The 20209-nt window shown below is 37.8% G+C and overlaps 2 protein-coding genes across 6 annotated transcripts in view; one reads left to right on the top strand and one right to left on the bottom strand.

Annotated features, from left to right (window-relative positions):
- The window catches only part of tmem63ba (transmembrane protein 63Ba), a 34189-nt gene extending 17946 nt beyond the window's left edge, over nt 1–16243 (bottom strand). For both annotated transcript variants that reach the window (XM_074675498.1, XM_074675497.1), the window contains exons 1-3: nt 15901–16243; nt 3049–3267; nt 2670–2749 (exon numbers count right to left, since the gene is read on the bottom strand). In XM_074675498.1, the coding sequence (XP_074531599.1) occupies nt 2670–2749; nt 3049–3243 (275 nt within the window). In that variant the 5' untranslated portion in view covers nt 3244–3267; nt 15901–16243. The remainder of the gene's footprint in view (nt 1–2669; nt 2750–3048; nt 3268–15900) is intronic.
- Nucleotides 16244–18080: 1837 nt separating this feature from the next.
- On the top strand, nt 18081–20196 carry mrpl14 (mitochondrial ribosomal protein L14). Of its 4 annotated transcripts, none has more exons than XM_074675257.1 (3): nt 18081–18162; nt 18567–18669; nt 19707–20196. In XM_074675257.1, exons 2-3 carry the CDS (start codon nt 18590–18592, stop codon nt 20071–20073), a joined length of 447 nt encoding a protein of 148 aa, XP_074531358.1. In that variant the 5' UTR covers nt 18081–18162; nt 18567–18589; the 3' UTR covers nt 20074–20196. The 4 variants fall into 4 exon arrangements, with proteins under 4 accessions (XP_074531358.1, XP_074531360.1, XP_074531359.1 ...); XM_074675259.1 differs by lacking the exon at nt 18081–18162 and adding an exon at nt 18192–18461; XM_074675258.1 differs by lacking the exon at nt 18081–18162 and adding an exon at nt 18193–18348.
- The last annotated feature ends 13 nt before the right edge of the window (nt 20197–20209 follow it).

Here is a 20209-nt window from a genome sequence, read left to right on the forward strand (position 1 = left end):
ATCATCATGTAATTGGGTTCTGGAGATTGAGGTCTTTAGTGGTCTGGGAAATGGATGTTGAGGGTGGATAAATTGCTTTTAATGTCTTATTCTGCCTTTTCCAGAGCCGTCTGAGTCAGAAAACAGCTTAACCTCTTCTACAGCACAGAAAGGAAACCATGTAACAAGAACTAAAGTTGAGCAATGCCAGAGGGCATTATTTCAATTAAAAGGGAAACTGCTGATGCTGACTTCGTGTCTGGAGGACAATCCTTGTGATGTCTGCGTCTGGCAGAAAACAACTCAACCCATCAAACAAGAATAAGACTGTCTTTTGATGTGTTTGTATCAGCTTTTCACACACAGTGCACTCCTGAAAATGACTTTCACAGGATGAATGCACTTTCACCATGACTTAGCTGTGGGTGGGTGGGTGACTGCATTATTCAGGTTAGGGGAGTTTGGCTGCGTCTCTACTGTTCGCCTCAGGCCCCGTCCACATGTAAATGAATATTTTCAAGAACACAGTAGTTTCTCTTCATTATAACCTGTTTACATCTACACAAATAGAGTTTGAGGTCACGAAAAACATGTTTCAGAAAAACATCTTCCAAGTCATCAAGATGTTAAACAGTGTCACAAACAGTTATGTAGCAAAACACACATTTGAAGAATATCTGAAGAGGAAAATGAGTGATTCTATAATTAGGGGTACATTTCATGCCCATGGGGTATACTTCTCAATTTCATTAAATATTAATTTCAAGCAGAAACCAATTTTACAGTGGGGCATTTGGGTGTTATTTCTCTTTCATTTAATACAGAAAGTGAACAGGTTTCACCATTTATTTAGCTAAAAATAAATAAATACTGTAATTCAATTTAAGTGTGTCCGAGAAATCTGCATCAACTGTGTTACCCACTGAAAAAAACCTCTTTAAATCATCAATGGTTTGCTCCAAAGTCACATGACCCAAATCAGCTGAGGTCCCATCCTTTTTGGTGTGAACCTTGAAGAAAGTGTGTCATGTTTCAGCTCCTCCTCATCAATATTTCATCAGAATGATTGTCTGTACATGGGGCGCATTAACTGTTCATCAGCTGTGTTACCAACATTCTCTACTGTTCTTACTATAGATGTTATAAAGACCAAACTGTGAAGAAAAGGAGCAGAAATATGAGCTGATGGAGGTCAGGTGGTGGCATGTTCAAGGCAGAGGTGGGTGATACTGGGAATTTTGGTGTCGATCCGATACCAAGTAAATACAGGGCCAGTATCACAGATACCGATACTTTTTAATATATAAGGTTGATTTTTCATAAAACTGCTGACCTTAAGTTGTTTTTGTGATTTTTTCTTTTGATTATGTTGTAAAAAGTTTAAAGGTGGCTACAAAATACTTTGGTGTCATGATAAACATTTATGTTCAGAAACAATACAACAGTAAAAAGAAAAAAAAATCCCCAAAACATTTTGAGTGGAATTCTTTTCTTAAAAAAAGCGCAAAAAATTGTAAAATTTTCATTTAATTTTTTGAGGTATACAGTTGAAAACTTTAATGCAGAAAAATAAATGAATAAATAAAAGTTCTCCTGTTATCAAACTCATAGTTTAAAATAGTTAAGTTTGAAGAATTATGACATCAGACCAAATGTTACTATCACTGTAGGAGGTGTGGATAAAAGGGGTAGGATTAAATAAGTTTAACTTCTTCCTATACTTTTCGAGCATGTAAATCTGTAACACATGCAGGTTGTTGCTGCAGTCATTGTTTTCTTTTAATTTTAGTATGCATGTGTTTGTTTAAGGTGACGACCTATTTTCCGTTTTCTTTGCATGTTCAAAATAAAATTCATAAAAATTATTAATTCATTCATGTTATAAAAAAAATTCAAACAAACTTCTTTTTTTGGAGTCTGCTTGCTTGTTTCCCTAGTGCAACTGAGCCACGTAACGTGACACAGCCAAATCACCACTTTTATAAAACTGCAGCAGTCAGTGCATGCAGGAGAAAAAAAGAATAGAGTATCTATCATTTTACACCAGTATCATTTGATATCGATACCAACGTTGGCATCGATATTATCGATATTTGGATCGATCCGCCCACCTCTAGTTCAAGGTCTGCAATTTAGTTAGCACAAGGGACAACAAATGGAGGAAATATCAACTGTGTTACAATGTTTTGTCAACCGTATTACATGTGATTTTTGAGCCTTAATTCTTTTAAATTTGGTCTAAACTGTGATAAAAATGATGACGGACATTTCTAGAGAGCGTAGTCTGACAGTCAACAAAATTATGCTCCAAAATTTATTTTGTTACTTTAATATTTAAAAATTTGTTAGAGCTTAAGCTTGCCAACTAATGAATTAAGTACATTCCAGGTGTATCATTTGCATTTGCATTTCAAATGTTTCCCTAATTAGAGAATCACTCAAAAACAAAAAAACCCCAGAATTAATACTTTACTCTTTGAATCTATGATAAATGTGTTTGTACTGCGGTGAAGATAACGTTTGTCAAACAGTTACTCTTTGGCATTAACATCACCCACTGCTCATTAAACAAACATGTACACAGCAGAGTTTGACTGACGTTAACAAATCAGATCCGAACATGCATGTGGTCTGTAGAGTTATTACTCGTTATAATTACTGACAAACAAGCGTCAGTGTGTTCTTATTACCTGTCAGCATCCGTCACTAGAGCCAGACGCCCGTAGTCCCACGCTACTTTTCTCAGGAAGGAGAACACAAGCAGCAGCACCTGGAAGATAAAACAAACACTGGGTGTAAACACCTGTATGGCCTTTATTTACAGTAGAGACCTGCGAGACAATGTCACATAACTGTTGGTGTTTGTTTTTTTCAAAACACCTTCCAGGAAATTTGTCAAGTCGCTGCTGAGGGCTATGAAGACATCAAATACCAAGAAAGGCAGCGCTGTGAAGCTGTGAGCTACTGTACATATACATTCAGTCATAATTTGACTACATTTTGCAGAAGCTCGAGGTTAAAATCTACATGGAGCTAAAGTACGTTTCTGAAGACTGACGAAAGACTCACCAAGAAGCACATGAAGTCGAGCGCGAGCACAGTAGGCACCCCTCCAAACGGCAATCCCTGGAGCACCGTGCTGCGTATTCGGGCTGAGTAACAAAACTCCTCGGAGCCATTGGGCGGCTTGGTCAGGCAGCTTTCTGAATCTGAGCATCCCTGCACGCCCCACATGGCCATTGTTAAGATCAGCGCTCTGTGCATCACTCACTGCAGCATGTTGACCACCTGAAAAGATGACACATGTATGTAAAAACACAAAACACAGTGACAGACTCTTCTGCAATCTTGCGTAATCAGGCACTGTGTTGTTATCTGTGACAGACTGACGCTGAGGATTTCCCTACAGCAGACGTAGAGACACATACTGAGGAAAAATTGATCTTTACAGCGTGACATGTTCATGCAAAGTTTGTTATCTGGAACGCCACGAATGACTTCTATTTTTGGATGTGGTGATGCAGAAACATCAGTGGGTTAAACACGCTCTGTAGTTTTCTGCTGACATTTCTGCCCTGTCATACGTCCCATGCAGTAACCATGTGCATGACAACTAAAACCAACATCTTGAATGATTACACACTTTCTGTTCCCTTTTTGCAGCCACAATGATGCACGCCTCAACTTTGTACTGAATTCAGAAAAACTGTAGTCAGGAAAAACTGCTGAACTCAGGGTTTATAGACAGCTCACCTAGTTTAAAGTCATTCAGGAGCCGCAAAATCTACTTCATCTAGGGGTGCACCGATCACAATTTTCTGGCCCGATTTAATTTTTATTTTTTATATCTGACAGCAAATATCTTCAATGTTCCAATCTTATTTATTGAAAATCATTGAACAATACCTGTGCAACAATAAAATATTTATGTATTAACTTAAAAAAACAATAAAGTGTCCTGTGTTTTAGGTCTCAGAGCAAAAAAGCAACAATAACTGGCTGTCAGACCTTCCTGGATGAATACAAGATCAGTCTCATATGTAGGGATGGGCCGATCACCAATCCCCCCAAAATTAAGGAAATCGGCAACGATCAATTGGTGCATGTCTAACTTTATCTACTATATAGACCATAAAGTGTATAAAAGTCTATGTAAACTTAATATCTAGTTAATAAATATCTAAATGAGAAGTTTTTTTTTAATTTATGAAATTGATGTTTTATGATTTTCAAAGAATTTGCAAACATTTTTTTTAAAAATATATATTTTTAGAAATATAAAAAAATACGCAAAATTTAGGAAAAATTGGAAATGTAAAAATTACAAAAATAAATAAATAAAAAAAAACATAAAAAAATAATTTAAATTTAAAAAAAAATGACTGAATTTGATGACATATATTGATAATATTGCTCGACTCATCTTTTATTGTTGTTTGCTAATGTCTTGCCACATATCAAGCCCATAAATTAAGCCAGCATTTGTCAGTTGAATGAATCCATCCACATAGAATTAAAATCAGTATTTTCTTCCAGATTAGTCTCTTTGTAGATGTAGTTATCTTCCCAGGGCTGTAAAACTTGAGGTTAGCCACAGGTGCATGGAAAGTTGGTGGGCTGTTGATGTTGTAGGAGGTGAAGTAGAGCGGTGGCAGGCTTTATTGACAGATGGGATGAAGATTTAGATCAACTAAATGTTGATTTATGATTTTATTTAGTGTCAGTGTCTTTAATAATTAATACCATCTGTAAGAAAAATTGCAATTCTTTATTTCAATAATATTTTTTAAAGCTACAAGGAGCCGCTGCAGAGGAGTCAAAGAGCCACAGGTTGAAGACTCTTGCACTAAGACCACCAGGTGCAGCCTGATAAATTTGGATATTATAGATAAATTTATTACTTTTATCAGGAATTTAAGAATGTGAAAATGAAATCTAGGCACACAGCATGAACATTCTTTTTTTTGGTGCATTTCTCTGATAAATTATGATAAAAAAAAAAAAAATTAAAGGAAAGCCCATGTTATTTCAAGAATGAGAAAATTACCATTTAGAAACTATGAATAGAGAGCCTCAACTGCTGTCTTGACAGTTATCCAGAAAATGATCAAACACACCTGTCACAAAGAGAGCAAGCCACAGAGGACCATTGCTAAAAGAGCTGACTCAAGCAGGAAATAAAGGAGTAGAGAGTGGGAGATGACGTGATCGTGGCTGGGGGTCAAACCAGTCCTGCTGGGACGAGGACTACAGATTCTGTTTCCCCTATCTTTAAATGATATTTGGGTCTTTAGCTAGCTCGTTGTTTGCCTTCATTAGCTTTCATGCAAAAAAAAATCATATCCTGTTTCTATTCATCCCGAAACCTACATAAAAATTCATTTAAGAGACAAGCTGAAGAAGCAGTTCACCTAGCAAGACTCTTAAGTGCTGGTGATGGAAAACATTTGCAAAACATGAATAGTGAATGAGGCGTTACGAGTCCTGAGAGATTACAATAGCCGGACTGTGAGGCTAAAGCATGACCTCAATGATCTCAGCACTTTACACCTGACATCAGGTATCCCTTTTTTCGGACTAGGCAAACATCTTAGATATAGTGTAATTTCTGAACTGTGTTCATGAACAGAAAACTGAATTAAATGTAAGGTGAGATAGACTGTTTTCCCTAAATTATGTGCAATTAAATGTTTAATTCATTCAAGAAGAAAACCAAATCTTAGCTTCTTGAAATGTCTGACAACACTACTGGTGATCAAATTAACAGGGCAAACCACAGCATGAACTGTAGTGAACTGGGACTTGTACCACTAAATGGAAGAGGAATATTTTTCTTTATTTACATAAAATCAACAACAAGGATGAGCAAAAAGTAGAATGAACAGCTTGGTAGGGCTGGGCAACTCATCAAATTTTCATTTTAATTATGATTTTTGGCTTCCTAAGACCATGAAAATGAAATGATTAAGATTAAATGATTACTGCGCCACCTGCTGCGTTGGGTTTGTTTTGTTGTATGTGTTAAGGAGGGGGTGCGGCCGCTCTTCTTCCCTTTACAGGTGAGTGTGTGCTCAAATTTATACACACAAGCAGAGCTGCAGAAATGCCAAAACACAACCCTCTTCGTCCAATCGTAACCTTATTTAAGCAGTGACACATCAACAAAAGCTTTGTGAGAAACAACATGTGAGATAGTAGCCAAAGAGTTGAGAAACACAGTAATTCATCACAACTGGACAAAGAAACCAAGTGACACTCTGCCCCATGACAAATGTTTGATATTATGAGACTGAGTGAACTGCTGGAGAAGGTGTGTGGGTGTTTTGGAGTGTGTGTTTGCACAGTTGCACTGCTATACTTGTGCCCTTTGACCCACTATTAGCAGCAGCATTCACGACGCTGCTCATCTGCCCTAACACTAACTCATTTATCCGCTAACTGGAATGCTGTGACATCAGTGGAGAGGGACGCGGCCAGAGCCGAACAATAAGCCGATAGAGACCACAGGGTTCAAATGGACCGGTCTCAACCCAAGGAGGACACAACATACCCCCCTGTGCCTTCGACAAGACTGCCGCACATCCTGGACCCATGGCTGCAGTTCAGACTGTTTAACATTCAACACCAACATCGTGGAAAGGACGTTTCCAAAACAACTCGTTAGACATATTATTGATGCTAAAGTGAGCTTTCTTTGTTTCTGAGGTGACAGGGGTCCATCTTTTAAGAAGAGTACAGCATCCTTTTTCAAGTGTCAGGGCTCAGGGATCAGTGATATTTCAGTGCAATATTTGGCTAAATCAAACCCACAGCAGCTCCACATGACAGTGTCACAAAATATTCAGACTCAAGATGAATCAGACTTTAACACTTAATTGTCCAAATTGGGCTTAACCTTTTAAGTAGGGCTAGGTAATTATTCAAAAAAACAATCTAAACCAACAAACAGAGCTTCTGACTGACCGATGTTCTTCTTTTTCCCCCAGTTTCCATTCTAGCTGTGTTTTCAAATCAATTGCATCAATAAATAACCCTTAATTAGGCGCTACCCAAGTAGCTGCCTGTTGCAGCAGCTCTCTCGTCTTTGTCCGTTTCTTGTAATTTTTTTTTTTCTCTTTTTCGTGATCTTTGTATTTGGAGTGGATCATCACTTTGTATGGTTCATTGTCGGTCACGGACACCAAACTTTTTGTGGCTTCGGCGATATTTTTAACTACTTTTCTCCTGTGTTTGTCTGGAGATCCGACATGTAACCATGGCTGCATTGTTTACATGCAAAATTAGCTGTTAGCAGCCTGTAGCATGTCAATGCTAACTAGTGTAGGCTTGATGATTTCCCTCAAGCTGAGGAGGAGGAGGTGAGGACGACGTGCTGGTTCTCGGATGTGAGCTGGGAGGTGACGACGTGGACCTGTCCTTCCATCCATCGTTGTTGGGAACGTGGGATCTAGCCCTGGTGGGATGGACGAGCCAGCTGTGCTAACCCAGCGACGTGGCTGATGGAGCTGACATCGGACGCCGACCCCACATTGGAGGAGCTTCACCTGCTGTGAGCAGACAGGATCCAGGAGACAGAGACTGAACAGACTGCTGGGGATGCTCGGTCCTGGACCCTGTGGAGGTGGAGACTGGCTGGGCTGGAGAGTGGTGGACGAGTGGTGGACGGGGTGTCGTCATCTAATTTCTTATGGACTTTTTTTGCACTTTCTATACTCTTTCTTACTTTTGTTTTCTTAAATGCTGCGGTGACTCCTGAATTTCCCCTCGGGGATAAATAAAGTATTTTCTATTCTATTCTATTCTAATTATTTATCCATTCATCTACTTATTTCAAAATTACAGAATAGATTCGAATTTGAGAGTAAAGCTGAACAATTAATCAAATTGAAACCAACATGGCAATGTAATATAATGCAATTTTCAAATCACAAAGGCAGAAAACGAAAGAAAGAAAACAAAGTTTCATGTACACAGTAGGGATAGACTGATTATCGGGGCCGATATTTGGCATTTTGAGGCATATGGGCATCAGCCTTTTTTTTAATCCGACGGCCGATAAGAAACAAATTTAAAACTGAGTTGTTGCGGCTCTGACCACTGCCCACAGTCACTACTCAGTCCTCAGCACTGTCCCTACCACAGTACCATCTGATTGGTTACAAGCAGAGCCATTGCTTGGGAAACAGCCAAGTTGCATTGAAATTTTGGAAAACTTTGTTAACTGTAGAAAACTTTAGCTATTTATTTTTTTAGCTTTTCATTTAACTTTATAAAACATGCTTCTGAGCCTGGGAGCTGCTTAATAAACTCATGCTTAAAGGCATTTGAATGAAGTCAAGTGTTGAAGTTTGTATTGTACAAAATTTTGACGCCAATATTTTCACTTTGACTGCAAATTAATATTGGCTTCAAATATCTGTTATCAGCCTCTTTGACTGCAAATAATCAGTACCGGCCCTGAAAAATCCATATCGTTCTATCCTTAGTATCTTTTGTTGTGATGGATATACTACAGAATGATTTATTGCTTGTGTTTATTGGCTTATGCAGAAGATAACCCTCCCCAAAAAATGCATGCCGAATTGCAATTGCAAAATTGGTTCAAAAAAGTTGCAATTAGAATATTTGAATCATTTGGCCCTAACTGAAAACAGGATAAGCGTGAATTAACCGAAATCGAGATAGAAGATTGAGTTAATCGTGATTTTGAATTTTTGCCATACTCTCAACTCATAATCACTCAGCCCTACTCTTAAGCTTGAAATAGAAATGAAAACTGCACTAAACCGACAGTAGCAACACTATCTTTTTTTGTTTTTATGTCTGTTGGTTTCATTTGTATGTATTGTATTTCTCAGAAACACAAGGGAACAGAAAGATGCCAACATCTGTTAACGCAGTGTAAAAAGCCCCTTTCTTTTTAAAAGGATCAGATCTGGTCAGTAAATTAAAGCTGAATCAACAGCTCTCTGACTCTACAATATAACATTTTTATCAATTCCTCTTTTATCACAGAAATGGGAACTCCCTTTATTCGTTGTTTAAAAACTGAAAGTTAAAGTGAAGCTATTTGACTCAAATATTGAACATTTTTGTCAGGTCTTAAAAACGCTTCGCTCACAGTTTGTGTTTCAGCTTTTTGTCTTTAGTTGTTGTTCTGTCTCTTTGTCTTTGTTGCTCTGTGGGATTTTATCCTAAACAAACTGAAGTTAAGTGTACACTAAGTTTTTCTTAATAATCAAAATGCCGTCACTTAAGTCTCACACATGTATCCAGCAACACATTTGCTTCCACAGTGAAACTTTCAAAGTCAGCTGTTGTGACATTAAGGCGGATAAACAGATGAGACAAACTCACTGTTTTCTCCTCAAAGTAGAATCAAAAGCATAGTAATAAAACTCAAACTGTCAAACTATGACGTGTAAAAGAAAAAATTTAAAAATGTGAAATATATGACCTTAGATTGTCATCACATACTGGTTGTTTAAAGTTAAACTTCCTCAAAGCCCTGATTATTTTTTTCTTCAGCTTCATTTAGTCAAAATGTGAAAACCTTAGATCTGATTTCAGAAGCAGGACACTTGTTATTAACGACCTCTTACTCCAACAAATCTAAAAATCTATCTGACGTCATTGTAGAGGTCTTGATGTTGTTAAACTCAAAGTGGGATTGCACCTGCACGGGAATATTTCATCACCTTTTCACCTGCAGTGGGTTGCCATGGCACCATCGAACTGGCACACATTCTCAAAACAAATAAATATACCAGAGGAAGAAGCACAGAGGGACAAATCTAATACAAGTCCATGAACAATTCAATCTGGAGTTAGTTTCTCTTCCTTGGGAGGGAAACGGTTTGGTTTGTCCGTCTGATTTTATACGTGTTGTTAAATTAATTAGCCAAACAATGTTGCAGAGGAACGGGTACCCAGACTAAATAAAGAGCAAAAAGGATAAATTAAGGCAGCTGATTCTCGGCCAAGCAGGCAGCTGCTTGTTTCTGAATGCTAATGAAGACGCAACCACTTTTATTTAGAGAAGTCTGGCTTTTAAACTGCACAGCACCGACGCTTTCCCTCAGCTCCAGCACACACACACACACACACACACACGTCTGAGATCTCATGGATTTGAATCCACACTGATTATCATCTGTGAGTGAGTCATCAGGTTTTGAATCACTTTAGTATTTGTTGTGGCTTTTTCTGGGCCTACGAACTGAGGTTAGCAGCTGTTGAGCAATGCTGAACTGACGAGCTGCATCTCGCCTTGACTAAATCAAAGTGACTCGAGCAGAAACGAGAAATTAATCTGTAACAACTTTGATTCCTTTAAGCCCTTTAACAAAAGCTTTTAATCAAACTTATTATTTGGATTTCATTCAAAATGTTGCATGAATTTACTGCATTTCATGTGAAACTATTAACCAAGGGTAAATCCTTTTAATCTGCTTGCACAGAGATTTATCTGACTTGACGTTATTAGTTGATGAAGCAGATTTTCACATATTAGCCATGATGGTATTAGCCTGTAAATCATTGACAAAGCACCCTGTATGAGTTCTAACAACAGACAGACTGATTTTTTTTTTTCAGGGCCGATACCAATATCGATTATTATCATTAGTCAAGGGGGACGCTATTTAGAGCCGATATTCATTTACAGTAAAAGTGAAAATGCTGGCATCATAGTTTTGAATTATACAAACTCCAACACGTCACAGTGTTTAAATACCTTTAAGAATATGTTTATTAAACAGCTCCCAGGCAGTGTAACCAATCGGATGTTTTTAATTACACATTAAAAAAAAAAGGCTGATGCCGATATTCCTGAAAATACCAAATATTGGCGCCAATAATCAGTCGAACCCTAGTTCTAAAACACACTGATGATGTTGGAGTTAACAGTCATGTCACAGCATGTGTGACAATTAAGACAACAAAATATGAATATATCCTCCTGACTACCAGTAGTTCAAATTTGTCCTCTGTGGAGGACATTTATTAACCTGAATATCCTACACTTACTTCACACCACTGAATAAACTCCTCATGCCATCTACAGAGGACATTTGGGGCTTTTCAGTGATACCAAATTGTAAAGGGCGGGCTTTGGTACCTTTCTCTTTTTCGTTAAGGAAAATGGCATCCATCAGTGCAAGTGCATTTTATGGGAAGAGGAAAAGTAAGTGTATAAAACTTTTTAATGTGCAAATTTTGGCTTGAAATTTTGGGGGCATATTTTATAAGGGACTCTTAACGACACATTTAAACATTGTCTGAATAATTTTTACTGTATTTTAGCGTTGTAATTAAGTGTTTAAAAATTGTCCTCTGTAGTGGACATTAGTAGTTATTTACTTCATTTTGTTCTGTTTTTTTCAAATGAAAAGCAAGGGGCTCGTTCTCAGAAGCAGAGAGAGTTTTACTGCAGTTGTTGATAGAAACTCAGATAGTGAGTTGTCTGATGAAGAAGATCAAGATGCAGAGGCAGAGGAAGATGATTCAGAGAGCTCTGAGGATGAAACTCAGGCAGGGCAAGCAGTTTCAGATGACAGAACGGTCCACATCTAAGTCCAGTTGGTGTCAACTGTGGAGCAAAAGTGCTGAGTACAACACCAACATGCCATCCATCTTCCAGAAATGGAGACAAAAACATATGCAGCAAGATGTCGCAGATCCGGCTGCAAGGGCAAAACATATTTAATGTTCACAAAGTGAAGGTTTTCCTCTGTGTTTCCAAGAAGGGGAACTGCTTTTAGAAGTATTAAACCAAATAAGCACCAAAGAAGCAAAACAAAAAGGAAAATGGACAGTTAAACTCGTTCTTATATCCACTTTTTGCTATTTTCTTTGGCACTAAATGATTGCCATCAAGGTTCAGTTTCACACATTCGGCGTTCCAATGTCCTCTGTAGTAGACACAAGATATCTGAAAAATAAAAACTCTTTTTTCCAAAAAAATTTATTTAGTATTCTCATGATCTCACAAAGATTGGGGAATCTTAAAAACTTTGTGATTGGACAATATTTTTTTCCTGATAGTCAGGAGGATATATTAGACATATTTATATATTTAAAAAAAACAATAATAATGCTGAATATTATAAAATAAACTCTGAGACAATGATCATACACATGTTAACTGAAGGATAAAACAGCATTAGCATCAAAGCTAGAGCCCTATGATAAAAAAGCTAAAAAGCTAAAAGCTAAATCAAACACAGGTGAGTCCTCAGGTCAGTAGCACCACACAAGGTCTGAATTACCGTAGTAAAAAATCCAGGGAATCGTGCCATCTCCATAAAAGTAATATCACCGCTGTAATAAATTTCTACCAACACAAGCCTGCCTTATTTGTCCCCGCCCCGCTCACAAAGTCATTAAAAGCTTTGAGTGATAAAATGAAAGGAAACCGAAAGAAGCTGCAGCTACACCGCTAACTTACTGTACAGTAGGATACCAGCAGTTTTCATTTGTAGTGCACGAGGAAGAGCTTATATCTGTAATTTCATTTGATCAATAAATTAATCAATAAGACATTACTTAGCATTCAGCTAATGGTGAGTGTTCATCTTTGTCTGACATCACTCTGACACAGTTAGAGGAAGATGACGCCATAAAGGTGTGATTCATCAAAAATGGTCATGTTTCTTTTTAAAGGAAGGGAAGTGAGAAGTAGTTTTGCTTTGAAGTAGAGCTGCACGATTTGGGGAAAAGGTGCGATTTGCGATTAGGTGGACAATATTGCGATTGCAATTGTGCTTGCGATTTAATAAAAAAAGTTGTGTCATGATGAGTCTACACGCTTGCTTGGTTATCATGGAGAAAAATCTGAATTGCATGTGCTGACATTGCGATTGCGATTGCGATATCCTCTTTTGCGATTACATAATTGCGTGTGCTGACATTGCGATTGCGATTGCGATTGCGATAATCGTGCAGCCCTACTTTGAAGTTGCAACAAATACATAAAGAAATCTATTGATGGCGTCTATTAGAAGTACTATGACACTCTAAAGAAGTACAAGTATGGTTCTTTTGGTTTCAGTATTCATTTGAGTAGAAGTAAAACTACAAGCCTGTGACTCTATGAGAGTAAAAGTTGACTTTAAAAAGCCCCTAATGTTAATATACTGCTCTAACTGAGCAGAGGGTGTTAGGCTGAAGGAAAGCACAAGTCCTAAACCACCAATCCTCTCCTTATCTGTGTCTTTCAGGTGATTAGCAAACTATCATCATTAACTCTTTCAAGCACTAAACTATGCAGATTTTGCCAGTTCGAGTAATGCAACCTTCCTCTACCCCAGTCACCTACAATCCATCTCATTAGCACAAGCTCCTCAGGAAGCTCGCCACCATCTAGCCTCCACAGGGGGTTATCCTATCCTTTCCTGCTCTTGTCCACAAAACATCTTAAACAGACATCACAATTGAGTCTGACCACCATAGACATCCCACATTACTCATATTTTCTAAAATGATAATAAATAAAACTGTTTACTCATATTGAAGTTTCTCCTCTGTCAGATGGTGGACATCAACCAATCTTCTAGCAGTTGATAAAAAAGTTTCTATTTGGCTTGCTTTTCAGTTTCTTATGACTTGTGCCATACCAAATGTAGGGGGGAAAATACAAGGAATATCCTGATCCAATCACGTGACCAGAAATCATGGCCAATGGTGTTGTTACAGACTCAATCAGAATCAGAATCAGACATTACATCCCGATCAAAGATATTCATTATTTTTTTCCGCGCATGTACTGGAGTAGAAGAGGCAGAGGTACATCGGGACTGAGTAACAGTAGATACTCAAAATCAAATGATTTGGACTCAGACCAACAAAACCTGATCGGGACATCCCTGGAAAATACTTCCACTACAGTATTCAAACAGCTACTCAATCACTGTAACCTGAGTAAATATAACAAGTTATTTCCCACCCTCGACAAGAGGTGTGTCACAGAAGTACTTAATCTTAAAGGCCTCTGTAAATATTCACTGAATTGCAACCAGAAAGCTCATGTTTATCCTTTGATAACCTATGCACAAGGAAACACTCGGTATTAGACGTCGTCACAGTCCCTGTGGTGGAATTTTCATATTGCTTTATGCCTTTCCTTAATTAATTCTATAAATTGCCTCTATATGTGTCACAATAATACCTGTATTTGCCTTTAAGTTATCAGTACATAGAGACAGTGTTTTTCCTAGTCTGGGTTGGATCCGATTCCCATGTTCTTATCTCCTTGAACGCTGTTTCTCACATTGAGTTCCCAAGCTAAGCTGAACCCATTGGCTCAAAGATAGACATAGCAAACCCAATCTCAAGAATACAAAATACTGAGTACGGACTGGTCTGCTAGAATTAACTTTGCGTTACACTGGACACCATGTGTACTGTCTGTCATTTTCTCCTCGATCAAGCTATATAAACTTTTTCAACTTAAGCCATCTGAGTCTCCTGAGTCTTCTTCATCAAGTATCAAGATTCCTGAAATTTCCTCAACAATTTGGCATCACGGACAGGATCTCAGCACAACGACTGGTAAGTGCAAATTGTGTTTTTTTTTTGCAATTGCAATGTCTGAGTTTGACGAGATCAGAAAGAAACTAAATGTTTGATTGGTTGGAGTTTGACAAAATTGGATTGTTAATGTGTGTCATGGAATCTCTCAACTGGAATTCTGAATTTAAATTAAAAATTTGGAAATTTGAAACTGAGATTTAAAACTGATAATGATGAACTGTGAGTTTCATTGAAGTTGGGGAAGTGTTGTGGGTACAGAAGACTGTGTGGATTTTGCTAATTCCTGAAATTTCCTCAACAGTCCCCGCTGTCCATAATGAAACTCAGCACACTTTAAGGGTCCTGACCACAAAGACAAAAAGCTTTTGCATTTCTAAAAATGGGGTTAAATGGTGGCAACGACTAAACATGGAGCTAGAGCAATGCCAGAACAATAATCCAGTTTCCAATTATCACAAGGAGTATTCTTTCATTTAGACTGTAGCTATGTGCAACTATATAAATCAGATTTTACGAATTAATATAAATAAGGTAAGTTTCTTTTTGAACTGGTGGAATAAAAAAAAACATTTTTCTTTGCTAGGTTTTAACTGTTTATTATTATTATTATTATATTTTACATTTTCATAATACAAACTAGTAAGCAGCTAGCTTGTATAGCATCTTTCCATTCACATTCATTAAAGTCACTGAACAGAAACCAGACAGCTCATGCTTATCCCCTTATAAACTATGCACCAGGGAACACTTAGAGCATTAGCTGTCACAGCCAAGCTGTCTACGGTGGGACTCATGTTGGTGAAATCATCACTCTTTAAACCTGTTACTCTATGTCGGGATTCTCTCAGAGCACTATTACATAACCAATAGCATAATTAAACAGCTAAGATATGTAAAGAATTACTTATATCTGCTTGTCATTGAAGGTGTGTCACAAAACTGAAGCCCAATATGGAACAAACTGCTAAACTACAGGTTATTTACAAGATTTATGAATATTGAATATCTTTCCTAGTTAGGCCAAGTATTTTTAAAGTACAAACTGTTTTCAGTCAAACACTTCAAGGACGCGTGGTTCGAGTAGGTTCACATACAGTCATAAAGAATGTCATAGAAACTGGAGTCATCACCATTCACTTACTCACTTCTGTACAATGACGCTAGTTTCACTAGTTAACATTATCACTGACTTTACTTTTAAAGCTCATCAACATTTGATGAGTTAGCCTTTACATACACTAATAACGGGATCTGTCAACTTGATTTGGAGAAACCATTCAACTTTACCAGCGTATAAGCTACTAACTATCCCAACTGTAACTGAAAACATCAACAAGTTTGTGGTTAAACTGTTTAAAATAGAAAGTTAATAAAATTCAAATCACTTACCGTGTTATGTTACGCAGCAGGAGAAGAAACTTAAACAATTAGCTAATGAAAGCTAGCAGCCGAGACGTTGATGTTAGCTCACTTAGCCCTCGATGTAGCGAATAACAGGTGGAGACTATCAGATATTCAACACCACCGGCTTATTTTAACAAAAAGTCAGAATTTATTGACCCTCTCTCAGGCCACAACACCAAAAATAACCGTGTAAGCTAGATTAGAAAAACGGTGTGGCTGTCTGTAGTGATAAACAAGTTTAAGCCGCTACTGTTATGTCTGACAGCCTGTCTAACAACTATCGCTAACCCAACCAGTCCAACTGAAGACTCATGGTGCATTCACGTGCTCATCGCTTGCTCGGAATTCCTAAGTTCTAAACCCGTCTTGTCCATACATGTTTTCTGAAAGAAAGCTTCAATTCATTTTTGAATACAGACAAAACGTGGATACAATTGCAACAGTTTGCGTTTTATAATTGCTATAAAAATGTCTAAACCACTACACGAGTAGGGGGAAATAGATTTTGCACTTGTGCCAAAGCACACGTTTTGAGATTTTTTTTTTTTACAACTATAATCCATAAAGAAAGGCCCCGCTTGTTACTGCATGAATACATTAAAGTCTGTAAACTCGACCAACATTGTCTCTGAGTGACAGGCGTTGCTTTCTTTGAGTGGGCGGTTGCGTTAGCTGTCTTAGTCGGTAGGCAATTGTCCGATTATTTCAACAGTACCTGAAGGTAGATGGCGTGACGTTAGCAGAAATAGAGCGTATAGACAGAAACATGTTTGTAGCATTTTCCATAGCAGGTAGCTTCTACTCTTCTATTTCTACGCATATCCCGGCACGTGCGTTTGACGTTACACAAGCCAATGCTGCATTCAGGTTCTCCTCGGTTATCTTGAGGACCGATTTCAAATCTCCAAAAGCTTTCACCCAGCAGAAAACATCATGATTGATCTCCCAGAAATGGGTGATTCGCTCCAAAGGTGAGGTGCCCTGGTTGAAAAGGTTATGTTTCCTTTGTGATATACCCACGGGGTTCCCAGGGGCCCAAGGCAAACCCAGTCAATGGGGCCCTCCATGTCCTTGTAACTCATCTTCCTTGACTAGAGCTAGACTGGCCTTCCCTGGGTCCACTGTCTCTTTCCCAGAATCAAGGCATGAGACAGTGCTAATCTTGTACCAAAAACTTAACGCAACTAAATGCATTTCTACTTTAGTTTGATTTTAAAAAAAAGTGAATAAATAATTTAGTCCACTTTGTCCTGGATTTGAAATCTTTTATGGTCGATGACAGCTTATTTGTCCCACAGTGGGGAATTTACAGAGTAACAGGAACAAACAAGAAAGTATGAAGTGAAAAACATTACAACAGGTAAATATTGAAAAAAATAATTTAGTTAAGAAAAAATATGTAAATATCAAGCACAACATCAAACTGGAAAAAAAATCTACTGAAAGAGGTGATATTTACAGTTACCATACTTTTTGGTACTATTATTTTAAAGTTGATGTATTTCTATTTGGCCCCTGTCCAGTGAGTTCTGTTTCCAAAAAAGAGATTTTGTACAATAATGTTTATCACCAACTCAAAAAGTTTGATTTGGAGAAAATGATCCTGTTTCCTGGGCTAGATAAAGTCCTTCAAATCCTAAAAGTCTCATATGTTTATCTCAGATTTCAAAGCAACATTGTTTTTATTTCCCACTTGGTTGAAAATAAGAAAAAAATGGGATTTCTTTTTTTTTACCACTTTCTTCCTGAATCAAATTTTGTGTTGTGACATGGAATAGCCCATTGAATAATAAGGGAGGGGGAGTACCCAAAACGATCATTTAAGATTAAGCCTTTTGATGTATTTTGAAGCATGTGAAGTAAGATTTAGAAAAAAGAAATGCTTTCAATTGAAGAGAACTTCATAAATCAGTTTTTAAGAAATGCTTTGGGGGCCCCTGGAAATCTTGGGGCCCCAGGCAACTGCCTGAGTTTGCCTAATTGTAGCTACGCCTCTGGGGGTTCCCATCCTTCCCTTCGTAGGAGAATTAAATGACAGTTTTTGGCCATTTAGTCACATTCATGATTTTCCAGTAATAGAAAATAGCAAGACAACTCAACTTAAAAACTTATAAACTTAAAATAAATTTACCATTTGTTTTACTTGAGGGGGATTCACGTTATTTTTGTCTTACAGAAACTTGTTTTTCCAATTAGTCTGGCTCTCTTGAACGCAGCACAACAGGACCCTGTTTACGGTGTCTCAAGGTAGTTTAGCCTTCTACTCCTACTTACGGTTAATATTGGCTGAAAGTGACCAAATGAAGTTGCGTCTTATTGATAAAAAGTCAAATAATTGTACTTCACATGCCGACAAAAGTTGTGTTTATCGTCTAGCTAACTGAAAGCCTTTTTTGTCGCGTTTAGATGACGTAACAGCTTGCTTTGACATTGGTATGCAGCATGAGAGAAGGGTAACGTTTATAACTTGTGAATTTAGCTTTTAGCTTTCGACCTTAGATGTAGAAATTGAATTTGTGCTTTAAGCTAGGCTACATATTTCAAACCTGAGTTAAATAGTTTTGTAGTTTTTGTGGTAATGTTAATGTAAGCCGACCCTTGAGCTAGCTTGAGCTGTTAGCTTCCTGCTAATCATGTGTGTTCTTCCATAGCTGACACAGTCCCCGATGTAGTTATGGCTCTTCATCATCTTTCAAGACCCCTCATCGGGTTCCTGACAGAGACATCGTCCAGGATTCATCAGAGGACTTTTAGGTAAGAAATTCTGACGTCATTTGGAGCCAAAATGGTGATTTATTTAACGTCTCCTTTCTCAATATGGGAGAATCTATTACTTCAAATAGTGCTTGGTCTTTTTTTTAACAATCATAGTGCTGAGTTTGACAGTTTATGTAATGTATGTGTACACACAAGGCCATTAATACTCTTAAGTTACCCCCATACTGTGTCTAATTTAGCTTCAAGCCTTGCACAGATGTTATAATATTGTGTGTAAATATGTTTTAACTGTCACAGCTGACCAAAGTGTGAAATTAATATTAACTTATGTGCACAAAAATCTTTTATTGGAAACATTACGCTTTATTTCCTTGAGTTTATGTAGAGTAATGTAGGATGTTTTCAAAATCTTTATTCGTATAATTTTGTAAATTACACATTTAGAGGCTACATCCTTTAATTATATTCTTTTCCCTGCATTTGAAGCTGATTATTAGCCAAATGACTCATTACCAAACGTGTAGGTCACCACAGTCAGGGAGTGTCTGTGTATTGTTTTTCTGTCACCTTTTTTTTTTTCATTTCCTAAACACGTGCTAACCAAAAGCTCAGATTTCAAAGTGGCTGGAGCATCCAGAGCCTCTCTCTCCGTCTCCTGAGACACTGAAGTTCTCATTAAATTGTTTAATTGACCATATATCACATACTTTATAGTTTATAACTCATAAAAACGTTCATGTGAGAAATGACTCGTCTCATCTTCGAAATACATTTCCCACAGATTTTACCAGTGCCGAGTTGGAATGTTGTATAACCACCTGACAGAGGCTGTAAATCATCCACAAATTGTTTGTCAACCACTATTAAATATCTGAAGAAGACTTTCAGTTCATGTGGTTGTTGGCGCTGTGAGATTCTGATCCAGTCAAATATGCAAACACTGTGCACCAACAGCCTGCATGACTGTAAAATGTAAACAGTCACAGAAACACCAGGGCACCAGTCTCTTTGTAAAGTTCCTTTTGCTTGGCTTAATGTGAAAATGACCAATTTTCTATTTCTGTCTTTGACAGTGTATCCGCCGTCGCAGCAGCCATTCAAAAAATGACCAGAGTGCGTGTGGTGGACAACAGCTCCCTGGGAAACACACCGTATCACCGTCCACCGAGAGTAATCCACGTCTACACCAAAAACGGGGTTGGAAAAGTCGGTGACAAAGTGTTGCTCGCCATAAAAGGACAGAAAAAGAAAGCTCTGATCGTTGGTCAGAAAATGCCCGGTGAGCGGATGACTGCTCGCTTTGATTCGAACAATGTCGTTCTCATTGAGGACAACGGGAATCCTACGGGAACGAGGATTAAAGTCCCCATCCCGACACATCTCCGTAAAATGGAGGGAGACTACTCTAAAGTTCTGGCTATTGCTAGTGCTTTTGTTTAGTTGTGAATTTTGTAGATGAAACCTGCTGTTTTTTTCGCTCTCTTTGTCTTGTAAATGTCCTCAATAAACTTTGAAATACGCAAACACTGTCATAACGTCCTCACACAGAGTCTGTTGTCAATGTATGTGATAGTCG

The sequence above is a fragment of the Halichoeres trimaculatus genome, unplaced genomic scaffold (assembly GCF_033239565.1).
Source record: "Halichoeres trimaculatus isolate MK-OKI-2021-1 unplaced genomic scaffold, fHalTri1.1 fHalTri1_scaffold_8, whole genome shotgun sequence".
Lineage (NCBI taxonomy): Eukaryota > Metazoa > Chordata > Actinopteri > Labriformes > Labridae > Halichoeres > Halichoeres trimaculatus.